This window comes from Chelonia mydas, chromosome 11 (genome assembly GCF_015237465.2).
Source record: "Chelonia mydas isolate rCheMyd1 chromosome 11, rCheMyd1.pri.v2, whole genome shotgun sequence".
In the NCBI taxonomy this organism is placed as follows: Eukaryota; Metazoa; Chordata; order Testudines; family Cheloniidae; genus Chelonia; species Chelonia mydas.
In genome coordinates, this window is record NC_051251.2 from 67,969,827 (window position 1) to 67,997,030 (window position 27,204).

At 46.3% G+C, this 27,204-nt stretch overlaps 2 protein-coding genes and 1 long non-coding RNA gene across 3 annotated transcripts; all 3 read left to right on the forward strand.

The window, feature by feature from the left end:
• The first annotated feature begins 12,676 nt into the window (after window positions 1-12,676).
• On the forward strand, window positions 12,677-13,404 carry LOC119567391 (interferon lambda-3-like). The gene is made up of 2 exons (XM_037912772.2): window positions 12,677-12,839; window positions 13,282-13,404. The coding sequence occupies exons 1-2, from the start codon at window positions 12,678-12,680 to the stop codon at window positions 13,402-13,404; spliced, it is 285 nt and encodes a 94-aa protein (XP_037768700.2). The 5' UTR covers window position 12,677.
• Window positions 13,405-13,889: 485 nt separating this feature from the next.
• Window positions 13,890-15,610, forward strand: LOC122462424. Its single transcript, XR_006284961.1, has 3 exons — window positions 13,890-13,973; window positions 14,278-14,355; window positions 14,776-15,610. It is a non-coding gene; the product is annotated as an uncharacterized LOC122462424 (long non-coding RNA).
• Window positions 15,611-21,281: 5,671 nt separating this feature from the next.
• LOC119567390 (interferon lambda-3-like) lies at window positions 21,282-26,818 on the forward strand. Its single transcript, XM_043525389.1, has 6 exons — window positions 21,282-21,291; window positions 21,663-21,823; window positions 22,878-22,955; window positions 23,988-24,131; window positions 25,077-25,157; window positions 26,618-26,818. The coding sequence occupies exons 1-6, from the start codon at window positions 21,282-21,284 to the stop codon at window positions 26,714-26,716; spliced, it is 573 nt and encodes a 190-aa protein (XP_043381324.1). The 3' UTR covers window positions 26,717-26,818.
• Window positions 26,819-27,204: the final 386 nt, after the last annotated feature.

Genomic DNA, 27,204 nt, shown 5'->3' on the forward strand with positions numbered 1-27,204 from the left:
AAGAGACACAGCAGCTTCAGGAGGAGCTGCGGTGAAGGAAGGAGGGGCAGAAATGATGGGGACACAGGGGGACGAGCAGAGTTGATGTGGAGAGAGGACTGAGTTGGGGACAGGGTGCCGAATTACTTGCTGGGTACGGGATGGGCAGTGGAGGGGCACAATCACCTTACAGAATAAATATGGAAGTGTTAACAACACTATCTCACAAACGCACTGGGGGGACAGGGGAATCCAAAAGACCAACCCAAAAAACTACAGGAGAATCTTTTTTAAAAAAATCTCATGATTGTTGGTCTAATTGCATGAGATTTAGGGTTTGACATGATTTGTGGATCTTTGGGGATGGGCAATATTGCAACCTTGCACTTGGATTTGTTATTTACACTACTGCAAAATGATACCAGATCAACAGTGATTACTTTTTATACCTATTCTGTATCACTTTGCATATGTGCAAATGACTATATTTATAAATGGTTCAGGAAAGCAAAGAATCAAGCCTGGACTCTTTAAATGTTGGTGAAGTATCATCACCCCCACTAGGGTGAAGTTCTGGAATTAAAAGCAAAAAGTATTTTGGCTCTGAAGGACATATTCCCAATTTGATTTAAAGTGACAGTATTGCCAACCCCAAGAATTCAAAAATCATGAGTCAGGTTGCCACCAAATCACAAGATTGCCTTTAAAGTCATGAGATTGTTTTTAAAATAATACATTATGGGTTCTTTTGTAATTGGCTGCTGGTTATTGAGACTTTGGGGAGTCACATTTATAAGCCTTTTCCCCCAATCATGAGGCCTAGAAATGTACTTTTATATTTTAAATCAAACCTAAGAGTCACACAGAATCACTTGACTCCAGGAGCTGGGGTTTTAAGAATAACACCAAATATGACAAAATTCAGAAAAGACTGCAAGACATCCTGCTTTTTTCCCAGGATAGTCCCATGTTTCACGGGTGATTCGTACCAGCATCTCCCAGGCCGGGAGGAGTAAGACCCAGTTGGCAACAGCAGCCCAGGAGACAAAGGAGGTAGGTGCAGAGAATGGCCTTGCCATGGGGCTGGATGAGGAGGGAAGGGAGAGGCCCTGGTCCCCTGGCTGGGGCGAGCTATTCGCTGAACATAAACAGCCTACAGGCCAGCAGGGAACAGATGGGGAGACTTCACATAAGGAATTGGTTGATGCACTTTTCCTTAGGGGTGATAAATGGCAACCTGGTGAAGGATCTGTGAGAGCTGGCGGAGGGGGTAATCACAGTGGCAGGCTGTGTGAGGCCCTGGGGGGCAGTATGGGGGTTGAAGAAAGGAAGTGGGTCCCTGGGGGGAAGGGAGTTGGAAGTGAGAGTGTCACAGAGGCAGGGGGTGTAGGGCCGTGGGGGTGGAGCCAGGGGGGGTCACAGAGGCAGTGGTGTGGGGCCCCGGGGGCAGCGTGGGAGTGGAGCCGGGGGGGGTCACAGAGGCAGTGGTGTGGGGCCCCGGGGGCAGTGTGGGAGTGGAGCCGGTGGGTGCAGGGTCACAGAGGCAGGTTCTAGAGCCTGGAAGGGAATGTGGAGCTTGAAAATGGTGGCCATCTTGGCTTATGAGAAGCTACGTTGAGGGGGATGGGAGAGGGACTCAGGATGTTAAAGGGAGCAGGGAAGAGGGGTGAAGTCTGGCTCTGGGGTAGGGAAGGGAGCTGGGCTGTAAGGCAGGGGACTCCTGAGTGCAGTGGAGGAAGCTGCTGCATCAAGCGCTAAGGATTTGGGAGAGGAACGCCCCCCCCCCCCCCCCCACCTCCCGAAACATGCGTATCCTGCTGCTGGGATGAAGCCACATCAGCCTAGATGGGCTGAGAGTGTGGTCCTTGGAGCTGACTGGGCCTGCCCAAAGCGGCTCTGGCCCCAGCACAACCCACCAGCTCCTTGTCGCAATTCAGCTCGATCCTCTGGGGGCAGGGAGGCCCCTCCCCCACATTGGCCACAGGTGCGTTGCACTCACAGGGGCATGGCTTACATCCCTTCTGCTACAAGAATTTATGCTGAGCCATATCCAATACCGTGCATTCTAGGCCTAGTACTACTATGCATGTGGTAAAGGGACCACGATTCGGAGAATTATGGAACTGGGTCATTGGTAGGTAGCTCACAAGCCTGCCCCCTCTGTCTCCTGGTTGGAGGAAATCAAAAGCATCTGAACACATTCCTTTGGTCTTTGGAGTGAAAACCCCATCCAGAGTCTTTAGCAGCCAATGTTTACAAATGTGATTTTTTTCTCTTGACTATTACAGCTGAGTGATTAGTTCACAGCCAGGGAATTTTGCCTCTATTTCTCTTCGCAAAATTCCTGCAAACCAATAACAAACACAGTTGAGAACGTTGCGACTGGAAAACATTCAACATCATTTTGTTCACCCTATGGCTTGTTAGTCAACAAAACATTACGTTTGAGCCATGCGACCTAAAACTGAGTGGCTTCTTAATAATAATACCTAACTGTTCTATAGTGTTTTTCATCAGTAAAGCTTAACATGCTTTACAAAGGACAGCACTATCATTATCCACTTTTTACAGATGGGGAAACTGAGGCACAGAGCAGTGAAGTGACTTGCCCAAGGTCACCCAGCAGGCCATAAGTCATATGATATGATATAGCTTCTGTCCCTGAGTAGATGAGCATAATTTATGAATCCTAGAATATCAGGGTTGGAATGGACCTCAGGAGGTCATCTAGTCCAACCCCCTGCTCAAAGCAGGACCAATCCCTAACTTTTGCCCCAGATCCCTAAATGGCCCCCTCAAGGATTGAGCTCACAACCCTGGGTTTAGTAGGCCAGTGCTCAAACCACTGAGCTATCCCTCCCACATCATCAACCAGCTATCATCTGCAAACACTCTCAGAAAGTAAATTTAATGTTCACTCATTACAAATACCTGCAAGTGTGCCTGCTTAACATTTGATTTCTCTGATCATTTATGCTATTAATTCTCAATTACACCAGTGTTTGTGGGAAGCAAACACAACAGGAGTGTGAACACAGCCAGTGTAAACGCATTTGCACAATGGCTGTTTTGATTGGCATTTTAAAAATTGATTTCTGTTCTAAGAGTGGGTGTCCTTCCATTGACTTTAATGAGAGCTAGACTGGACCTCACATGCTCAGAACTGAAAGATAAAGTGTGAAAAAAAAACCTGCACAGTTATAGGGTTGGACAGACTGACTTAGGAGTACAACTGAGAGCTAAATGTGTATAATTTAGGTGATGGAGACATAGCTTTAGAGAGTGTTGAAGGGTATTGTTTTGTATTGTACAACTCCGCAAAACTAGGAGCAGAAGGACAAAATTAAGAAAAGGAGAGTCGGATCTAGACAGTGGGATCTATAATACTAGGATGTAATCTGAAAGGGAAGCAGTGGAAGCCTCAGACCTTGAAATACTTAGAAGTGGACCAGCCAAAGCACAGCTGATATTTAATATTTGATGAAGAGAAGCAAGCTGAAGGTCTCAATGAAGGGGTGGTTGTGGTCAGAGCAATGGGTAAGGAACGTGATCTCCGTGCATGGACTCCACCTCCCCAGCCAAGTGTGGTGAGAAGCAGCAATGGTCCAGGGACTGGGTGAGTGCAAATATTGACTCTTTATTGGTTTTAACTGTATATTGGGATGTGTCTCGTTGCTGTGAGCCCATATTCACCTCCACTTTAGTAGAATGAGTTATTTTAAATGATAAAGCAATTAGTAGCGTCCAGCCATTTTAAATTGGTTGACTGACCATTTCTAACCCTCTACTGTAAACTTAGATTAGAAATCACAATGAATATTATTGCAATAAACTTACTGCAGATCATTCGAAAGTCAGCGCAACTCTTCCATTGCTGACACCCATTGTGCATAAACGGTTGGTTCAGATAATATATCCCAACAAGGCTTTCCAAGGACAGAATCCTTTGCAGCAATTCTGCAGAAAGGTTTCAGGCTCAGAAGTCATATAAATTGTCAGCCATCCCTCTTTGGACAGAGCTGTGGAAGATCAGCACAGAACCCAGAGTTTGCACAGTCATCCAGCTTTACCCAGCCGTTAGGAGCATGGCAAAGCTGGGGATTTGGCCAGCACAGTGCCTTTGAGCAATCATCTGCGTATTCAGATGTATATACAGATACACCTGCGTATATGGGCATGACCAAGCTACACCTTTTGTGGTTTCTTTCCCACCAGCCAGGTCTCCTGTTGCTGGGAACCAAAGACTCAGTCTTAAACTATCTGCTAAATGTGGAATTCTTCTGAATGTACCTAACTTCGGTGAGAGTAAACAGATAGAGACTCCAATTTACAACTCCATTGCCAGGTTTGGGGTATAACTTAGCCCACCTCCGCAGGTGCAGAGAGTCCTCGTGGATCAGAATGGTTCTTATTCAGCTGTGCCCGGGGGTGGGGTTGGTGGTCACACAGAAAGATTGGAGGCCCAGCAGAGCAGGGGAATGGCTGGGGGATCCACTAGTACCGCCTTTCCCGACATAAAGGGGCCTGGAAGGTGTATACATTAAGATGGTCCTTCAATAGCATGTGACAGGGTTAAAAGGAGCATCAGTAGGTTGCATTTGTCTGAAGAGGGGCTCAGCTCTCAAGAGTTTGGAAGATGCTGGACTATGGGTGCTAGGGCCGGGGCACAGGGGCTCTGCTGATGGGGTGGTTGGTTGCAGAGGCAGGAGTCAGAGCAGCAATGATGCTATTCCACAGCTGCGGGTCAGCGGGGAAGGGATTCCCTCCCACTCTACCTCGCCGACTTCCCCAGAGCACGCCTGTTTACTCCAAGGCCTTGCTCATTGCCATAAGCTAAACTGCACTAGGCCTGCTTTAAACAAACTACATGTGTCTACGTAGCCCTCTGCACTGACTTCACTACTTGCGTTTAAAAATCACTGGCTAAATTAAGCCAGGACACCTTTTTCGTGCAGACAAGGTGTGAATCAGTGAAATAGCGCCTCAGAGCCAAATTCTGCTCCATTACACCCAGGCAGCCCTTCTGCAGTCAATGGCGTTGGATATCTGTGACCGGAAGCAGAATTTGAACCCAGGTCTAGATTTGGCCCAGAGTCTTTAGAGAAGCCTGACAAACCTGCTGGGCTGTGCTCAGTCTCTGAGCCTCCTGGGGCTCACGAAGACTTTAACTGCACCAGAACCAGCCAAAGATACTCTCCACTCTTACAGCTCAGTGAACTCACCCTGAGTCCGTGGAAGCAGCAGTATCTGAGAGTCCTATACTTCTTCTCTACTGTAATAACACAGAAACTGGGATGGATCGTGATCTCATTTACATTGGTAGAAGCAAAATCAGGATCTGTTCCACAATGTGTTAGATCATTGCAAACAATTAAGGGCTTTTACTGTTTTCCTCTGGAGGACGTTTCTTCTAATAATGACATCACTAAGTAACCTTGTCGGTAGCTCCTCCCACACACCCCCTCCAAAAAAAACCCCAAAGACCCACGAGCCCTGTTCCAAAGCCTCTTCTCTCCAAGCCGTACTTCCTATACCAGGGGCCAAAACCAGTAGGAGAGAGGCTCAGAGCCACTACCACATCTGCACCCCCTCCAAAGCTGTTAGGGAAATTCCAGGTTAGCAGTTATGACAGCTTTGCAGCAAGCTTTGTGCTGCCAAAGTAGGTAAAGCAGCTGAAATGGAACTGAGAATCCCAAATGCTCCAATTCTTCAAGGCAACTACAAAGAACCCAACATTTGATCTCATGATTTTTAAGACAATTGGGTGATTTTCCAGGGCTTGACTCATAATTTATAAACACCTGGGGTTGCAACGCTATGAAAAGCGCTTCACTGTATCCCTTTTGAAGGGAAAGTGGGAATGTGTAAAAAGCACCACTCCAGAATCAGTTCCACTCATTGCATTGGCTAAGGCAGCGTTACCGCTTTTCAGATATCTTAAAGCCAAAAAACATTTGTGTCACCTACTATTAATGTAGCCCTTCCTGTCAGCCATAGCAATTATCCATCCTAGTATAAGGGGACTGTTGCCCCCTTACTAACATTCAGTGGGGGTGTTTTAGTTGCTAGCTCCCAGTACTAAAAGGGGGAAGGGTCGATGGGGAATCAGGACCCTGAGACTGACAGCCCCCAGGAACAATGGGGAGAGGCCCATGCTCCAGGTCAGCCTGAATGACAGGGCGAGCAGGCTAATCAGGGGGTCAGGAGGCCAGAGAGGTCCCGTCCTCCCTGTGAGCTGGAATTGTCTGGATCAGACAGAGTGGGGCCGAGCTAAGGAGAAAGCAGGGGCCCGAGCTGAGCTGGGCCTGATCCAGAGGGACCAGAAAAGCAGCCCACAGAGAGCAGACCTTGTCCTGGGAGCAGAGCTGCAGCCCCAAAGACAGAGGCACAGCGCAGAGAGAGCAGACTTGCCCTGGGAGGAGAGCTGCAGCAACCAGAGCCAGAGGGGCCAGAAAAGCAGCCCAGGAAGCAGGTCAGTGCTGGGAGCAGAGTCACAGAAGCAGCCTGCAGAGCAGACCTGTCCTGGGAGCAGAGCTGCAGCAACCAGAGGCAGAGGGGCCAAAGAAGCAGCCCAGGGAGCTGGAGGCAGACCAGCAGCAGTGCAGAGACAAGAGTGGTGCAGCTGGGGCTGGAGCAGTCCAGAGCTGGGTGCGGTGAGCAGCTGGGGAGAGCGAGGGGGACCCTGGGCAGCGGGCCGAGCACAGGGAGACGCCTCAGCCAAGAGGCTCTGCAGGCCAGGCTTGGATCGTAACCCCGACAGGGCGGGGGCGACACAGGGAAGAAGGGTCCTACCCCTTAGAGCCTGAGAGCGTGTGGCCACCACCAGAGCGAGTGTCCAACCCACAGCATCCCTGCAGCATGGCCAGGGCCTGAGCAGGAGGCCTGGGACTTACAAGGAACAGACTGTGAACTGCTCTGACGTTCCAGAGACGCTGTTTGTGATGTTCCCTGCCACAGAGCAGGGTGATGTGTTTCCTTTAACCTTTCCCATTTCCCCTCATTTTTTTAAAATTAATTGTTGATTAAATAACTTGCATTTGCTTTAACTTGTATGTAATGGTCAGTGGGTCAGAGAAGTGCCCAGTGCAGAGAGAGTACCCTAGAGTGGGGACACCCTAGCCCCTGTCCTAGGTGACCACAGCAGGGTTGGGGATTGAGCCCCCCAGGAATCCTGGGCCCAGCCTTGTTGGGGTTACGAGGACTCTGCCAGACAGGAGAGTGGAAGGGGAGTCCTCAAGGGCAGGGAGGCCACTGGGTAAAGGAAGTGGAAGCGAGGACTCAGATCCTTTCGCTAGTCCACTTCACCGGGGTCGTGCAGAAGCCAAGAAAGTTCCCCACAAGAGCGGGACCATTCCCCCGCTTACACTAGATTTGGTTCATGTAAGGTAAAATACGGCTAGTGGGTGAAACAAAAGTATCCATAGCTCAGCTCCTCAAAGGTATTTAGGTGCCTAACTCCCAATGGAGTTTGAGCCTGAATACCTTTAAGGAGCTGGGCCCACATCAATAAATTAAACTGGGTCAGATCCACTGGTACTTTCTAGCTGCTTGGGTCCACTCCAGTGACTCAAAGCAGCCAGGAACTCGGCTTACTTCCCCAGCCAGCTTAACCGGGGTTACTGATGCCGTGAGCTGCCTGAGCAGCTGGTGCGTACCAGTGAATCTGCCTCCCTCTCTTTCCTCACAGAATTACTGTATCTTCAGAATGCAGCTTAACATGGTGATGATTACTGTATGGATTTGCGAACAGAATTTTCCCCTTTTGGGACCCAGGATTGATTCATAATTGCCTTAGGCCCTTGCTAATATTTTAGCTCAGTGTTAACCACTCCAGAGCAATCTGAGTTACAACTGCATTTATAATAATCACCTGTATCGCTGTGTCAAACAGTTGTTCTTTGTGTTAGCTAGTGTATTAAGTATGTAATGAAATTGGGACACAGAATGAGCCAATGGTCTCCCTATATTATAAATCAATAGCTAGGTTACATGGTGTTAACATTTCACTGCTCTTAATTAAAAAGGATATTTGGAGGATACGTATTCTGCAGGGGCTCTTTTACACTCTCTGAGTTGGAGGCCCAGTTGAAACCCCTTTAAAATGTGGGCCCGGATCCCCAAAGATATTTAGGCTCCTACCATCCATTGAAATCAGTGGAAGTTAGGGGGAATCCTCTGTGTTTTAAATCTTTTTATCACCCTGTAAACTTACTTTCCATCCTGATTTTGCACATGTGATTCTTTTACTTTTTCGTTATAAATAAAGTGCTTCTTTTAGGAACCTGATTGATTTCAGTTTCCTGAAGACAAAGGGTCTGGTCTGTGCTTCCATTGCTAAGGCAATTGGTTGGTGTGTTAGTCTCAAGCCTCCCCAGGAAAGGGGGTGAAGGGAATTGGGGGGATATTTTGGGGGGATAAGGATTCCAAGTGACCCTTCCCTGAATTTTTGTGTAAATCACTTGGTGGAGGCAGCAGTACTGTCCAAGGACAAGGAAAGGAATTTGTACCTAGGGGGAAGTTTTAACCTAAGCTGGTAAAATATAATCTTAGGGGGTCTTTCATGCAGGTCCCCACAACTGTAGCCCAGAGTTCAGAGTTGGGGGGAAACTTGACAGGCTCTCTCGCAAACATGCTTTCCAGACTTAGGTTCAGATCCTGTTTGCCTGACACATTCAACTAGACTTTGATGTGACTTGCATAAGAGGAGCAGAATTTTCCCTTAATGGAAAGTATTAGCGTTCTATAGTGGCCTTAAAATGGAAGTGTTCTTCTCCCACCCCCACTCCTTTGCTATACAGCTGCACGCGTCTGCTTTGTGTCACCTACTGGCTTGGGAACTGAACTAGAAAGCAGGAGGTTCGGGTTAATTCCCAGCTCCGCCAGTGGGTTCCTAGGTGACCTTAGCCACATCAATTCCCTCACTCTGCCTCAGTTTCCCCATCTGTAACATAGAGACGATACTGACCTCCTCTGTCTAGCGCTTTGAGATCCAAAGATGAAAGTGCTAGATAAGAGCTAGGTACTATTATTGCTGGTTGCTTCTAAAGCTATCATAGCCACAATAGGCAATTAACAGTCCTGTATTATTCAACAACACCCCCAAAAAGTTCTTTAAAATGTCTTGTGAAATAATAGCTGCATACAAAGGGGCTGAAAATTTCTTTTGAACATTTCACTTCTTGAATACCATTAATCCATTTCTCCTTCTTGAATAGGTTGCCTGCGTAGCTGGACTTCGGAAGCAATATGTTGATGTAACTCAACCAGTTTCATTTTTGCTTCATTAGCTCCTAACCTGATGGTAGCAAGGCATACGTCAGAGTCCTGTGTTGATACATGCAGTCGAATTGGATGCAGTGTATTGTTTGGTCTGCTAATCGTGTCCAATGCAGTTTACTTTAGTCGGTGTCAGAAAGCTGCTTTTCAAACTTCAGGAAACATCTCTCTTTTGTCAGCTACCTCCAAGGGTGCCACTGACAGAACCCAGTTATCTTTGAATTATTTGGGCTAAGAATTGTTTCCATATAGTTGTGGATTTTCCTGTTACTCTGAATAAGAAGCCCTGATCTAATACATGGCAAGCAGCACAAACACACGCAGGTTTCCTTTTATTCATTAGAAACTTTGTGTGCAGATCGTGCACATCCCACAATGGCACAGGTAGCAACAGGAGTTTAAACACCTGTGTTGACATAACTGATAACTACGCCTGCCAGTTACCTGGTTATGCTTAACACTTATTCTCTCAGAAGAGAGAGAGAGAGAGACAGAGAATAATGCATAAAAGAAAAAAGGAATCAGGGCTAATAAAAGGAAGTTGAGAGAGTATACAGAGACTTAGGCATGGTGGAGCTGGTTAGCTTTGGGTCTGCAGTGCTTTCATAGGCTGAATATCACTGAAGTCAACGGGTGTTTTGTCTGAGTAAGTAGTGGCAGACAGGGCCCTTTAAAGGTGAATCAAAGGGTTTTTCTACCTTCCAAAACCTAAGTGTAGTCATGCAAGAGTCTGTTTCCTAGAAAGGAGTGAGCTGCTTCCTGTGTTACTAGAGCTCTTTGATCTACTCAAATGCGAGCCCCTGATATCAAAATCTTTTCACAACTAGTACGTTGTACTCCTGTGACTATTGTGGTGTACTGGTATGGTGAAAAGGAATGCCGATGTCTTATACCGCCAATAGCTCTGCCTGTTCAGGGAAAGACATCACTATTCCGGTGTCAGGCACTGTTATGCTGACATAACGGCACCCACGCTTTGTTGAACTGGTATAATTGGATCAATAAGGTGCCACTAGTACTCCTTTTCTTTTTGTATCAATTAAAAAAATCATAGTCGGGCCTGGGTAACACTTGAAAATCATACCATTCTACGTACTGGCAGGTAAGCAAAGGGGAAACAACATTTAAAATATATTTATTTTATGTGGTGTAGTTTTGTATTTCAGAGACACGTTTGGGTCACATTTAAATGAGGAAAGGGACCATGAGATCTGTTACTTTAAAAGTTGTCTGGCTCTATTCCTCAGACTATGTCTGAATAATGGAGATCAGCCTTGACCGAGGCAAGGAAACGACAGTAGAATACAGGCATTTTCTACAGCAGAAAGATCAGAACAAAAGGCTGGAAACAGATCATAACACACGTACGAGAACAGCGTGAGGTCTAGGGATGGCAGGTGGGGGAAGCGGAGTACTGCAAAGAGCTGCACCTAGGAAAGGAGACAATCAAACATGTACTCTTCGTTAATCCAAGCAAAGCTTTGCTCCTATTACTGCCATCCTTGTCTCTCCCCCTCACGTGTGTTCTACAATCCCATTGTGCCAAGGCTCCATTTAGACTGTAAACTTATAGAGGGGACTGCCTTTATTTTGTGTACAAAGGCCCTGATCCTGACTGGGGCCTCTGAGCACGAGTGAAATAAATGCTACTGCAGCTAACTGGTAATGCTAGAGTACAGAAGACCTCCACAGAGACCGTATGTTCTTGGCTTTTGTGGTGAAAAGTAAAACAGATGGGATGGATAAACGAATACCCACCCAACCCGAAATTACTGCATGTCGGCCTTTACTGTAGTCCTCAGTGCACATCTGTGATGTGTCTGACGTTAAAGGCCAGCCCTGGTTTGCTGTGAGTAACCAGGATCTGCAGGAGATTGGTGAGAAGGTTCCAACCCACCTGCTCAGTTTACATTTTCGAGGCTATATCTGCAAGGAAGAGGACTTTAAAAACAAAAGGGGCTGAGATTCTTCTCTACGCTGGACCCCAAAGGGCTTTGCAATTCAGCAAAGGCCAAGTCTACATACACACCTACTCTAGGCAGGGAACTCTTGCATAGTTCACTTGTGACGTCACAGTGTTTTCTTCACCTGGAAATCCCTCAGTACTCGAGCTCACCTGTAATACCTGCCTCACTTTTGCTTTCCCTTTCCAAACACTTAGCTGCTCTTTGCTGGGTGACAGCAGAGCTGGGTTTTTCTGCCCTAGACTAAAGCAAAATGAGGTTTCGTGTAATTTTTCTTAACCAGAAAGAGCCTTTTGGTATAAAAGCAAGAGCAATGGAGAAGAAAAACCACATTCAGAGCCAAGAGAGAGACAAAGCAGCCCTGAGACACAAGAGGCAACTAAAGCAACGTCCCAGCAAATACACGGCAAGGTAAGGGTGACTCGCCTGCAGCCTCTCCTTACGACACGATTTCTCTTTATTGAGTGCTTCTATTGTGCTCTATGGTAGACAGCAAGGAATGAATGTTGTACAAGCAAAGTGCGATACACCTGTAATGTCTTATTAATGGCTGAATATTTAAACAAAAACCGCTCTGATTCATGAATAGTTTCCTGGAGAAAATGGGAGTTCAAGTTGCTATGATTTGTAGCGTGTTTTCATTTTGTGTCTGGAGAATTGTTGGGTACTTGTGAAAAGTGTTTGGCTACCCCCAAAACTTTGACAAATGACATTTCATACAAAAATGTGCATGGATTAAAAATAGTTCAGTCATCAAATTATGGAGCAGAAACAATGTCATGGGATTTAGGAGCCCAGCAACAAAATATACAATGACTATCAAATTGCAAATAGACAAAAAACGCTCAGTAGCCTGAAAATTATTGATCAGAACTATTTGGCAAGTGGCAGATATATATTTGCATAAAATTAGGATTAGTTCACACTTTGCTGTACTAAAAGAAGCAGGATCAATTTGTAACAAATGCTATCGGATGATGTATCCTGCTCCACCGACTAGCTACTTCATTGTTTGACTAGACAGTGTGCAAGTATTTACAACAGCTGACATCTGAAGGGTGGTCTCAAAGGAACTGATAACTCTGCTGAATCTCAGTACTTTGTTTTCTTCTTTTTCTGAAAACTGTCACGTCTGTCAGCTATTAAATTTAACAGCCAATCAAATGAACTGGTTGGCTTGAGGAAGACATGAGAAATGTTAACAATTCTTTTACTTCCCAGTCCCCTATAGGAAGCCACAGATCTCAGCTGGGCATTTCACTGATTCTGATGTGTCCCCAGCTGCCTCCTGCAGTAGCTTTAACAATGTTTTAAGAAACAGTAAAAAGAAAATGTAGAGCTAGGTTTGTCTCCAGTGCAGGCCTAGCTTCTGAGACACCATCCAACTCGCTGGCTGGTAAGGCTTGCAACCTGGCATGTCAGTCATGTATGTCTCCCGTTCTGTCTCCGTTAGGGAAAATGGTGAACGTAGGCTACAAAGTTCTCTTTGCTCTGGCCATCTGGACGATGACTACAGAGGCCTTTCCCAAAGGCGCTGAGAGGACAAAATGCCACCTCACAAAATACAAGTCCCTGCCACCTCGGGAACTGGAGGCCTTCAAGAAAGCCAAGGACAAATTTGTAAGTGTGAAGAACACACACTGGGCAATAACAGCACTCTGAGCCCTGGGCTGTAATCTGAACAGCAGCCCTCTCTGCGTGTCCCTTTGGACTCAGGGAAGAAGCTCAAAACCAATTATCAAGAAGGATTTGGTTTTACATTTCTCCCAGCTCTAGCACCCTGCTGGCAAGCACCAGCGCTCTAACACAGCGCCTGCTGAACCCAGGTCCTCTCCTCACTGGAGTAGGACGACAAAGCACAGTTTAAAGTTCGTCATGAGTATCTCTGTCATGTCCCTTGAGGATACCAGCCCGAGAGATACAAGGGAGACATTTGATGCCAGCATCTCTTCTCCCTGCATCACCACTGGGATTGCATGGATAGAACTGAGGGAAGAACTAGTACAGGTTTGTTCCTGCTCCTACATACATATGGGTCTCTGTTCTTTCCTTCTGCCTCCAGGAGGACATGATGCTGTTGTCAGACCGAAAATGCAGCACCAGGATTTTCCACCGGAACTGGGAAGTCAAAGAGCTGTCGGTACGAAAAGTCTCAGTCAAGGGGTACAAGAAGGTCACATGCTAGCAGATGCTTCTCTCCTCACATGTGCCCCCTCTGAATCTGATCTCACTTAGCCCTATGCTAATCTGACACGTGGCACTCTGACCATTGACTTTGAAGTCACTGATTGGGTCAGGAGCATGTCCGATCTGACTGTGGCTCTTTCTCAGTGTAAATAAGGGTCACCCCTCACCTTCAGTTCAGGTGCCTTCTCACTGGCTATGAACTGATGTCAAGAAAGGCGTGTGGAGATGAAGCTGTTTCCAGTCCAGAGTGATTTCAATATTTCATTTACTGACAAATCAATAAAGCCCTCAGTGGCTACAGAAAATCTCCTGTTTCAACCTAGTCTACTTGCCCCTACGCATAGGAATTTCTAGTCCTGTATCTGCACAGCGGTGTATATTTCTCCCACAGACACTGTCTTACCTACGAGTGTCTCTCCGCAGGAGCACGACAGAGTCATCCTGGTCGAGAAGGAGCTGGACTTTACCATTAACGTGCTGGAGAACGTTGAGGACCCCAGTCTGTCCAAGCTGCTCTCAAGGCCTCTAGAAATCCTGATGCAAATCAGAGGGGACCTGAGGGGCTGCGTGAGTATTCAGTGACAGATTTCTCTTTCAGTGCCAGATATGAATCTCTTCAAGGAGAACCCTTAGGAATTTCCCAAATGGGTTGCTTTACCTTGTACCCACAAATACTCGCATGTGGCTTTTGCTTTGGGCCCATCCTTACATAGGACATTGAAAGCGGGGGTAGTTGATATGATATGCACAAGGGTAGCCGCCTAGACTATGTCAGGGCAAGAACTGCTCTGCACCTGGAGAGAAAGGGCTTTGGTCCACTGTCGGCTGAAATCTCTGGGCACCAACCAGTCTGTATCAATTTTGTTTTCAGACCAGAGAAACTCATTCTCATCGACACTCCAGGAGGCTGAACAATTGGCTCCAAAATTTCCATGAGAGCAAAGAGACGGTGAGTAGTCAGTCGAGACAATGAGGAAAGTGAACTTCCTTACAAATTAGAGAAGGAACAAGCCTACTAGGTTCCCATCCCAGAGGCCAAGGCGGGATTTCTACAGTCTATTCTCTGGTGCCTTCTCCAGCCTGTTTCAATAATCCCAGAACTGTAGTTGTGCACAAATCTAGCAGATCTCAATAAAAAAACCCTGTTGTGTCTGCTGCTACAGTGACTGTCTCTTCCGAGCACCGCCTGTAGGAAGATTATACCACCAGGGATTTTGACCCTCTGCAATAAATCAGGCTTTTTAGGAAATGCGGGAGGAGGGGTGAAGCAGGGAGATTTCTATCCTTATTATCTCTTTGTTTTTAAGAATGGTGGCTTTAATTTAGCCCCATTCACACTTCCTGTTGTAAATAGTCTCTCATTTCCCAGGAAACACCTGGCTGCCTGGAAGCATCTGTGATCCTCAATCTCTTCCGACTGCTGAACGAAGACTTGAGATGCGCAGCCTACAGGGAGCTCTGTGTGTAGCCATCTGGTCTCTGCAGTGCCCGTGTCCACATCTACTTAGAGACCGGAGAGTCCCTAGCCTGAGAGCACTGCATACATATTGGGAGAAGACATGTGTCAACCAGGAACATTCATCTTCTCCCTCTGGCTTCTAATCATAGATCCCCAAGCAAACTGATTCCATCCTTTTATACCAAAGAATTACACAACAATTGGCCTCCAGGTTGCTCCAACTTCCAGCTGGTGCAGCACTCTAGACTCCTTACAGAAGATTAATTGTAGGACCATTTTTCATCACAGTTGGAATTTAGGACTTCAATAGGATTTGGCCCTCTGGGGATATTATTTATTGAATGTAATTGTATTGTCACTATATGAATGCATTTTAGCCAAGGTAACATATCCAAAAATATTGGAAACATTTCATAAGCTTTGATTTAAAACAACAAAACAACGCACTCCAGTTCTAGGATTTACACACTAGTCACAGCTTCAGATCTCTTAGAAACAACCTCAGGAAATGCATTCTTACTGTAAATATCCTCGGCAGATGTATTTATACAGAGCATATTTTTATCTTGCTGCTTCTTTATGTATTATAACCTGACTAAGAAGGGTAATTGATTTGTATAACTTCCAGACTTGAACCAAAGTGTTCTTTATTATGGATCAGCTATTTATTATTTATGTATTTATCTATTACTAAGATTATGCCTTTTTATTTATAATTGTGAACCAATAAAATTGTTTTCCCAGGCCTTGTCATTCCTGTCTTTCAATTAAAAGCATTTTGTTAACAGAAAATTGGATGCACTGTAGTAATAATACCCAGCTCCTGTAGAGTGCTGTGCAGCAGTAGATCCCACAGTGCTTTACAGAGGAAGTCCTTCTCATTATTCCTGATTTTACAGATGGGGAACTAAGGCACAGAGAGGCAACGTGACTTGTCCAAGATCACTCAGCAGGTCAGTGGCAGAGCCAAGGATCCTGAGAGCCGGTCTTACACTCTAGCCTCTAGGCCACACTGCCTCCCTCTTGCATTGCAAAGCTGCTTGCTTTTGGATCACCCTCACTGCATTTCCAAACGGGCAACTAAAGGCCAAAGAGAGCTGTGAATCTTGTCTTTCTCCTTCCTTTTGGCATTACCATTAGAGCTAGACAAATGTTCCCTGGGGAGTCCTGACCACATAGCTGGTACAGGAGAACATGACTTGTTGTCAGGAGTAAACTAAGAACAGAAACAGAAGGAAAACAGCAACAAAGGTTGCAGACAGAAGGAACACAGCAAGAAAGGTTGCAGGATCTCATCAACATGCCACTCTTCAATGCCCCAGAGAACATCCGCTTTGACAAACCTTCTCAATGGACAGGCTGGAAACAATATTTTGCAAGATTTCACATTGCTACCAAGGTCCACAAAGAAACTGGAGATATGCAGGTATCTTCTTTCATTTACGCTGTGGAGACACAGGCAGAACATATCTCTAAATCCTTTTCATTTTTACTGAAGACAGTCACAAACATGACTATGCAAGCGTTCTAGCTAGCTTTGATACATTCTTTATACATCAGAGATAAGTGGTTTATGAAAACTAGAGAATTCAAGAGCCATGGGAAAATGTTGACTGTTTCATAAGAGTTCTGCAGACTCTAGCTGAAAACGATGATTACGGGAATGCAAAACATGAAAATAGACAGGCTAGTTATTGCAGTAACTGATTAAAAACCTTTCGCAGCAGCTACCATTGAAAGATTTAATTTTAGCCACAGCTATTCAAGTAACAAAGCCATCAGAGCTGGTGAGACAGGAAAACAAAGAGCAACTCTCCGAACTTCAAAAGCAAAAATTAGCTTAGAAGCTGTTAACAGATGCAGCATGAGTATTAAAAGTTATTCCCAAAGAGCTCCCTGAGTAAGAGGGACAGATTCAGCCTACGTCAACAAGGTGTGGAAAAAGTCATAGTCCAAGAGATGATGCATGTTCAACCAGAGGCACCCGGTGTACTAAAGGCACAAAATATAGACATTTTGCACCTCTTTGCTGCACCAAAGCAGTCAGGGACCTGACTCATATTACAGACAATTAAGAGCCATTCTTTCTGGGATCTATCACTTGTGATGATATAGAGCCTGCTTGGAGAGTGAAAGTGAATATTTCTGGCAAGACTGTTGACTTTAAAATTAACTCAGGAACTGACATTGCAATCATCTCGGAGGGGACCTATGAGCACCTTCAACCCCTCACGGAGTTAAAGTCACCAGACACAGCTCTGACCTAGCCCTGGTGGTATTCAGAACTGGATGGGCCAGTGCGCCACAGAAGTAACTTACAAAGACCAAAGCAATGCATTCACAGTGCATGTGATCAAAGGATCAAAGACCAGCAACCTTCTCAGCCACAGCATGGCAGCCATGTGGGCCTAGTGAAGAAAAGTAGAGGAACTCAATGAAGGATTTGATAAGACTGGACTTTTGAAAGAAAATCCAGTACAAATCAACCTAAGTGACAATGCTGGATCATGCAGTGTACAAACACCTCTACCAGAGAGACCCTGAAGGAGACTAGCTGCATATTTATGTGAATTCAGAGGACATCATTACCTGGTTGTTGTGGACTGTTTTTCCAGGGATATAGAAATAAATATACTTGAAGGACATAACATTTCAAAGTGTTATCGAGAAACTAAAGTGCACTTTTGCTCACTTTGGTAGTCCAGAACAACTAGTGACAGACAACAGATCACAATTCACTGCAGCAGAATTTAAGTCATTCTGAACAAAATATGATTTTGAACATACTACTGTTCCAACGCTGGAAAAAAATCATCTCCAAAGTGGCCAGACATGAAATGAGTAGCCAGATCACACAAAAAAAGCGGGGAGGTTTACAAACACTTTTACAACAGACATCACTCAGAGAACTGCGAGGTCTAGAACGTGGTGACTGTGTTCATGTCAAATTGGATAGAGATAAGGAATGGACAACTCCCGCTGACATAAAGAAAAGAATTCACCTCCAAGATCATATATGATTGAGACCAACAGTGAAGAGTTCAACAGAACCCATCAACATCTACAGTTTCTTCCTCAGAAAGAACAATGAACAGAGCAAACCCTACGGATGGCAGATACAGAACAAGAAGACGTCAGCTCAAGAAATCCAGATGAACCTAGTTGTTGCAACTAACAGACTGCCAGATGACCAAGTTGTTATGCATTCGGGTTGTGCAATTTAAAACCAGTATGATTCAGAGACACTTAAAAGACTGATCCATACTGAACTTCAAAGCTAGTGTGATAGTGTAAATATTGTAAATGGCAGGAATGTAGAACTAATAGGAGGAGATGGAATGGAATGCTAAACTGTATTACACTGTGCAGCCATAAGGTGATACTGTGTGTAAAATTCCTTATTTAAAGTTAACCTTAGCCATACCTGGCAGAGCATCTGGTGGGTATAAACAAGCTCAGTGACCATCCATATTTGGTACAGAAGAATATGACATATGCCACACGACAGTTCACTGGATAGCATTTGGCAAGCACGCTGGAGATGACGGGGTATACAAACCTCCCACTAGGCCAGAAGGGTTAAGGGAGAGCCTGTGGGGGCAATCAGCCCTGACCCACTACACCTACAGAAGGTGTCAAGCCTGGAGTGGGGAGTTACAAGTGCTGAACTTGGCTCAGGTGGGACCTGACCAGGAAGGAGAGCAGATCTGTGACTCCCGCTCAGGAAGAGAAGCCTGGCTGGAGTCAGGGCGCTGCGTGGGACCGCTGGTAGACAGAGCCTCCCTGAAGGAAAGTGGGGCTGCAGCAGCGAACCCAAGGCAGTAGTGAAGGAAATCTGGGGGAAGTGAGTGCACCCAGGATTCTCTATGCTGGTGGAGGGGTTCAGGGGTAGGAAGACTCAGCTGGGTCAGGGACTGCGCTGTCAGGGGCACAGAGAAAACTCCCTTGCAGCAGAATCAGCCGGGTGGCAGGAAGTGCTTAGAAGCTCTGCAGTGAACCCAGGGAAGAGGCTTAGAGAGAGCAGAGCTGAGACACTGGGAGCCTGGCAAGAGGCTGAGTCAAAGGCCCACGACAGGACCAGGTAGGAAGCGGTCCAGGGAGGTCACAAGGAGTCTGCGCAGTCAGGCCTCGGCTGCCTATCCAGGGACAGCAGAACCCAGGGCGAGGGAGGGCCTGTGCCCCCCTACCAGCCCTCTCAGGAAGGTGGAATGGACGAGCCTGGCGTCGGATCGAAGGCCCAAGGTAAGGGTGACAGGGAAGTGTTTGTTTGACCGTTGGTTTATGCCAGAAGGGGTGGGGCTCTGTTACCCGGGCAGAGGCCATGTCACAGGAAGCAGCAGACCACGGCACCACCAGAGCTGCTATCAGTGGGGGCCCAAAGGAGAGGTGAGCTTGCTATGCTATGCCTAATGAGTAGGGGGGTGCACTGGCCAGGAAGTAGCGTTGCCAACCCTCCAGGATTTTCCTGGAGTCTCTTTTAATTAACCATGATGTCATCTGATGAATCCTCCGGGAATATGTCCAGTCAAAGTTGGCAACCCTACCAGCAAGTCACTCTCTTACACAGCCTGGTTCCATGAAGCAGCCAGGAGAGCCCATGCCCACCGGCCCAGCTGGATCTGACAGCAGCAAAAAGCTAACAAGATGGCCGAGCTGGTTCTAGTCACAGCAGCATAAATTCTGGTATTAGTTGAATCAGCTCAGCCTGCCCCTCAGAACTGGGACAGCTGGTCACCTACCTGAGCAGCAGAGACGGCTGGCGAGTTAGTAAAACAACAAAAAGTCAAAGGCAGAAAAGGAGGAAAGATCCCTAACTCTTCCACCAGCCCCATGTTCACACAGAGTCTTGGATTCAGAGTTCATCTGCCATCAAAGTGTAGGTTGCATCAGGGTTGATCTCAGGCCCACCTCATTGTTAACCTCTGTTCAAGTTATCAGATCTGATGGCCTCCTAGATTTCTCTTTGATCCATTTCATCTACAGCCCCAACTAGATGCAGCCAGAAACAGTCAGAGATGTGACTGGTATGAAAGAACAACAGAAGAGGCTGTAAGGCGGAAGAGAGAAGAATTCTGCAGAGTCTTTGTCAACCAGCTTCTCTACCGAACAGGCCCATGCACTCACAGCTCAGCTGCAACGATTCCTTACGAGGTCTGGAAGAAGGAAAGGGTGCGAGTTCTCTCACTACAGTGGTTTGAAAGGTTACAACCAAAGATACATGTGCTAGTTCCTAACTCTGCAACTACAGTGCTGAATGCCAGAGTATCCTTGCCCTAGGGGCGAGTCAGGCCGAGGCCTTGGCCTGCCCTTGGTAAGCCATCCCTTTTTGGAGGGAAATTAATATTGGCTTCTAGGTCCCAGTCCCACTGGCCACAGTTCAGGCTTGTGGCTGGTGCTTTAACTGGGAGTCTCTGTGAGTTGTCTTCCTATTGGCCACCTGTCGGAGCCTCTGTTGCAAGCTACCTGCTTACAAACCCCTCTTGACACACGGTCCTTATTTATGTCGGTGCCTCTGAGAGCACACAGCCCCTCCCCAGTGGCGAAAAGGAGTCCTTCTCTAGACCAGTGCCCTGGGTCTGGAGTACCTTGGAAGGCTGCTACCTCCGTGCCTCCCCCCTCCAGTCTCTGCTGTTCCCCCCAGGCTGTATCGCACTATTGCTGGAGCTTCCGCTCACCTCCTGCCAGCCCCAGCCTGCTCCCCTGCCACACTCCCATTCAGCCTGGCCCAGCGCTCAGACAGCCTGTGGCTGGCTCTTCCCCCTTGGACCATCGCCAAAAGTGCTTCCCAGGTTTTCCTTCCCCCAGCCCTTGCTTCCCAGGTAAATCACAAACGTGGATCCTTAACCTGGATGTTATCAAGACTGCGAGGGAAGGCTCCCTCCTGGGAACAGTCCCTTTCTGCCCCTTGTGAGAGTACTGAGACCACTGTCCTTTCGCCCTTCGCTCATCAGTGATGACTCGCAGAGTCACTCCTGAGGGCGGGGGGAAAAAATGAATGAAAGGGCTGCTCGGTGGATCATTACGGTAACACAGCAAATCCGGAAACTGGGCAATGCTAAGATTAGAAACAGAACTCGACTACTCTAGGCAGTGAAATCTTGCATTGTTTGGTCATGATGTCATGCAGAGTTTCCCTCACCTGGGAATCCCTGGTAGTGGCACACGCAACTCAGGAGGGCAGAGGGTTATGAGCTAGACGCACCTGCCGTACTTTCACTTTCCAGTTTTCATTGATTCCAGCCGCATTACAGCGTGGGTTTTTCTCCTTCGACAAAAGGAAAACAAGATGATATTTTATTTTTTCCTAAAGAGTATAAAAGCAAGAGCAATGGAAAAGAGAGGCTACATTCACAGGCCAGAGGGAGGCCAAGCAACCCTGAGAAAGAAGAAGAGACTAAAGCCATTTCCCAGCAAACATGCTCCAAGGTACGTGCCACGAGGTCTGGGGCGTCTGTCTAGCACATGGGCTTACTAGACTGATCTGCTGTGGTCTACTCTAAAGAGTAAGGATCAAACATTATCCGTCCCTCTAAGTCTCTTACCAGTTTATTTTTTATTATTAGTGCCGGGGGCCGTAAATTAAGGGGCCTGATCTGAAAACATTTGTGAATAGAAGAGTTGAGTTTGCTCAGCTGCGATCTTTGGGGTCAAGCCACCAATGTGTATATTTGATTGTAGCCCTCATCTTCCTGCATCCCTTCTTTCCTCGCCTTGTCAGACTGTCAAAAATACAGTTTATAATCCTTGTAACGTGGAAATGGAGTGATGTGTGTACTTCCCCTTTTTGATTCAATTAGGAAAAATGGTGGCTTGCAAACTGCTCCTCGTCCTGACCCTATGGACAATGTCTACGGAGGCCTTTCCCAAAGGGGCTCAGAGGAAGACGTGCCACCTCTCAAAATACAAGTCCCTGCCACCCCGGGAACTGGAGACCTTCAAGAATGTCAAGGACAGATTTGTAAGTGCAAAGAAGACACATAAGTAGGGCAATAATGGCAATGTGGGTGCTAGGCTGTAGTTTCAACCGCAGCCTTCTCGGCATATTACTGTGGGCAGATGAAATATGCGTCGGTAAGTTTGGGGTGTAGGGTTGCAGACAAAATAGAGAGAAGTCTCTCTGTCTGGATCTTCTTTGTTGGTGATCCCCCACCCAGTCTTAGTTAAGAAAGGGCAAAGCTCAGAATGTTCAGCTCCGGCAAGAGTCAGAGAGAGGCAGAGTCATGGACAGGGCAGGAAGGTGGGAACTGATCTAAAGCAGAATCACAGATTAGACAATAGCAAGGGAAGAACGGCATTCTTACTATTAGAAAGGAGATAGGAGAGAAAGAAGGGGCAACCTGTCTAAGTAGGTGTTCCTGATTCGAGTCAGTCTAAGGAGGCTAGGGCCTGGTCAGCTCGGATTTCTTACAGAGTCAACCATCCTTAATCTTAAATCTCAGAAAGTTTTGAAAGGGGTTCAAACTCTGTCCTGAGTTACAATCAAACCTAGAGAATGAGAGCCAGTTTTTAACTATAGGCGATCTTTCCCTTCCAAACAAAACTGAGTCTAGTCCTTTAAACAGACAATCTGAGGAACCCAAATTCATGTCATGCCATCAAGCAGCATTAGAGAGATCAAGTCATTTATTTTTAAGTCGTGCAAACATTCCACGTTAACCAATGCTGAAGCGGAGGAAGTGCACCACTCAGATGAGCGGTCAAGAGTTAAAGGATGCCGCTTCTCAGTTAAACTCCTGCACAAATGCAGTTCACAACCTGAAACCAGCAAAGCAATATGACAAGCGCTTGTTGTTGACATCTGTGCCATATTTGGCACCTTCTCGGGAAGAGCCAGGACTCGAGTACAGCAGCATTCTTAGGGGATCGAGGTGTTGAGTCAAATTGTGCCAGGATTTTGTACCTTTGCATGGCTGAATGGGGTTATATGATGTAACTGAGGACCGAATTTGGTACTTTCTCCCCTGCTTTGCTTCCTTTACACATTTCCCTGTGTTCTTATTTTGTGCCTCCAGGAGGACATCGTGCTGTTGTCAGACCGAAAATGCAACACCAAGATTTTCCATCGGAACTGGAAAGTCAAAGAGCTGTCGGTAAGAAAGACCTCTGCCAAGAGAGACAAAGTTACAAAACAGCACTTGCTTTTTCCAAAGTTGCAGTACTGTCTCTTTCTAAGCTGGATGCTGATTTCACATGATCCTTTTGTAGAGTAACATGGAGAGGGAATTTATTCCCAAATGACACAGGTATCATCTGAGGTTGGAATCTGGCCCTTTTTCTATATCTATATTTTGTACACCCTTAGGGCTGGGAAGCCAGACAAATGTTGAGACTGTGGATCAATTTAAATATTGCAGCAGAATATTTAGCACATGGTAAGGCAAGCCACTGAAAAACAGGGGCAAGAGACAGAACAATATATTGCCTGGCTTCAGATGGCATCAAATAATTGAGCCAGGGAACAATTTACATCTCAGCATCTCTAGTTTAGTCCTGACAAATTGAAATCACTGTTCCATGTTAGTACAAGGCATGATACTAACCTTATCCTCAGTGCTCAAAAACCAAAGGCTTTGTCACCGTCAACTCATCCACATCTGTCTTTACCATCTATTTCCAGACTGAACTTGGTTAATCTCCCTCACATACGCAGCTCCAGGTCATGTGGCAGGAAATCCTTAGTTTCTGTATCTTGGTTTCCCACGAGAGAATATTTTAGTTCTCTAAAACCATATTCACATCAATGTACAGCCAGTCTGAAGATCCAGAAAACGTTCCCCAAATCACCAGCAAAAATAAAAATAAAAAAATACTTGCACTGCCCAACTATGTCTTCAGATTGTAGTAACGTAAAAAAGGTTTGAGATTGATCTGAAGCACAAAATGTTGTTGGATTCCAAGGAAGGAAGGTGTAAGCAACAGAGTTCAAAGGTTCGTGATTAGCAGGCTCTGTGTACAGAGTGGATTCACACCTCCCCTGCGTCTTAGGTCTCTTCCCAATGGCCACGGCTTTGGAAAGTCTCCTGAAGCAGGCCACTCCTACCTGCTGCTAACACAGACATTCCTTATCTCCCTGTCTGCAACTCCCCTGGACACACTGTTTTACCTGCACATTCTCTCCCTAGGTGCACGACAGAGTGATCCTGGTAGAGACGGAGCTGCACCTCGTTATTGACGTGCTGGAGAACTTTGGGGATCCCAGTCTGTCTGAGCAGCTTGTGAAGCCATTAGAAATCCTGAGGCACATCAGAGAGGACTTGAAGAGCTGTGTGAGTATTGGATTGCAAATGTCTCGTGCCACAATAGGTCTGGGAGTTGTGTATTGAACTCCAAACAGCACTAATTTCTTACGTGGATCCAGGATCTAGGAATCCTTGGGCCAGCAGGGCCGGCTCCAGGTTTTTTGCCGCCCCAAGTTCCGAGAGCGCAACTGGCCAAGCAAAAAAAAAAAAAAAGGGTGGCCGGAATGCCGCCCCAAGCACGTGCTTGCTTTGCTGGTGCCTAGAGCCGGTCCTGTTTGCCAGTAATTGTGGACTTTGGTTTCCACCACCATTTATAACAATGAAAGTGTCCGGATTACTTAGTTGCTGCATGCCTTGCTCATATATATGATCTAATTAGCTAATTATCTTGATTAACTAGTTAGGGACAGATGATGCCTGGCTGCTCTCTACTGTGCAAGCAGCTATGTCCCCACCGTCGGCTCCTGGGCTGTAGTTTGGTATCACTGCAGACACTGTGCTCTCTTTAGCACAGCTACTGTTGTTTCCATGTGCCCCCCAGAACATAGCAGTGGAGGTGGGGAGGAGCTTGGAGGAGGCAGACCCATGGGTGGCTGCATACACTGGGGGACTATGCTGCACTCCTGCTCAGCTCCAGGGCATATTCGGTTTCTGTTAGGTGGAGTTCCTCCCAGAGCTCCTCTGGGGAGCACAAGGCATACCTCCCCCTACACAGGGCCAATCCTACAGTGTCAGTAAAGCCATTAGTTAATGCTTCAAACACTTCTGAAGTAGAACAATATCATACAAATGCTTGGTATTATTAATAGAACATGGAAGGTTAACATGGAATCCACAAGTGTAGAGAACTAGATAAACTCAATCAAACCAAGATCTGCCCTGGGCTTGTACCAAGAGGAAGGAGGCTCAGCCACTGTTCTTGAAATCTCGACTCATGTGCCAGTCTGCTTCATGTATTGATTTTCTTTTCAGGCCAGACATCAGCCTCACGGCCATCAACGCTCCCGGACGCTGACTAGCTGGCTCCTAAAATTCCATGCCGCCAAGAAAATGGTGAGTACCTTTGGCAAACACACAAGACGAACTTTCATCACATGTTAGTGGAACAAATCCATACAGGATCATCAGCTCCATTCCGTTCCCATGGGGCCAGTGCAGGATGGTGTCCTGTATATTGTCCAGGGCCTTCTGCTGTCTAGGTGTCCTGAGACTGAATTAGTTCAGAAAAAAGCTGGTAAATCTCTCACATCAGGAAGGGTCGTTACATCTGCTGTCAGACTATAACAGACCAGGCATCTAGAAAACACCCTTTACCTTGTGGCCTAGTTTGGGTCCTCCCATAGGATGCAAATAGCAGAATAAATACGTGGCATCTGATCCTCCATTGCTCTGTACCTTGTACCTTGTGGAATCATTTATATTTGTGCAAAATGCTGCTGACTCTGAAATCCCCCCTCCCTCACACTGCTGGCAGAGCTTTACACCAACTTCCCATTCGCTTTGAAGAGGTGGAGATGCTGGGCTGGGCAATGGGAAAAGAGGCCCAGAGATCATTCATTCGTACAAGTCTGCCGGTGCTCAGGCCTTCTTAGGAATCAGATCTAGACAAAGATAATACCCATCAAGTTGACTGTTACCCCAGATCATTGTGCCTTTTGCTTCATTCAGACTCACTGCTTAATGTAATAGACTACAGCACACATTGTTATATATTTAGAATTACAGAACATTAGAGCACCATGTAAATGAGTATTTACTTAGGTTCGAGTGTTTGTAAGGTCTTGTCTACGCAGGGACATCCAGGAAAACTAATCTGAATTAACTAAAGATGTGAGTTTGAAGGGGATTAGTTAAACTGCATTAAATCCCTGTATGGATGCTGTTATTCATAGAATCATAGAATCATAGAATCATAGAATATCAGGGTTGGAAGGGACCCCAGAAGGTCATCTAGTCCAACCCCCTGCTCAAAGCAGGACCAAGTCCCAGTTAAATCATCCCAGCCAGGGCTTTGTCAAGCCTGACCTTAAAAACCTCTAAGGAAGGAGATTCTACCACCTCCCTAGGTAACGCATTCCAGTGTTTCACCACCCTCTTAGTGAAAAAGTTTTTCCTAATATCCAATCTAAACCTCCCCCATTGCAACTTGAGACCATTCAGTGTTAAAGCGATCTCTGGAAGTGAAGTAAAGTAACCAAATTAAGACCACTTTAATTTTGAATGAGGGTGTTCACACAGGGATATAATGCCATTAATTAACCCACTTCAAATTCACACAGTTTGTTCAGATTAGCTTTCCTGGATGTCCCTATGTAGACACTGCTCTGTTCACCCTTTTTCTGCATGCTCTGTGCTCCCTATCTATATACACCCCCTTCCATCAGGCCTTTGTCCAGTAGCTTTCCCTTGCCCAGTGTGAGCCAGCCATTCTCTCTATCTGTTTACACGTCCCTCCCATTGCGAGCCAGCCATTCTCTGTTACAAATGTGTTCACTCCCTCTCTCCTGTCCCAGGAAACTCCGGGGTGCCTGGAAGCATCTGTGATCTTCAATCTCTTCCGACTCCTGAACGAAGACTTGAAGTGCGCAGCCTACATGGAGTTCTGCACCTAAACGCAAAGTCTTTACACTGTCTCACCTCATGTACTAATCAGACACTGGAGAGCCCAGCGAATGGGAACCCTGAATCCTTCCTACAGGACACTATATTTTAACCAGGCATGATGCTCTTTCTGCCTTGGCATCTTACCACGGAGACCCATCACCCATGGTCTCTGAACAGAAGATTCCGATACAGCTGATCTTCAGGAAGAGATCTCTCCGACTCCAATTGCCAGTAGCTGATTGGTTGTAGGCCAATTCCTTACGTGCAGCTAAAGTGTATGGCCTGTTCCTACTGAAATCAATGGGAGATTGGCCATTGATTTCAGTGGGATTAAAATTTGGTCCTAGAGGATAGTATTATTTATTGTATTGGTTGATTGCTACGCAAAAATATTTGCCAATAGTATGTTGTGTTGCTGTTATTTATTTTAATTTAAAGGACTAGTTTTTCCCACCGTTTGTTTGATTTACAGACTAGTGACTATTTCATTATTGTC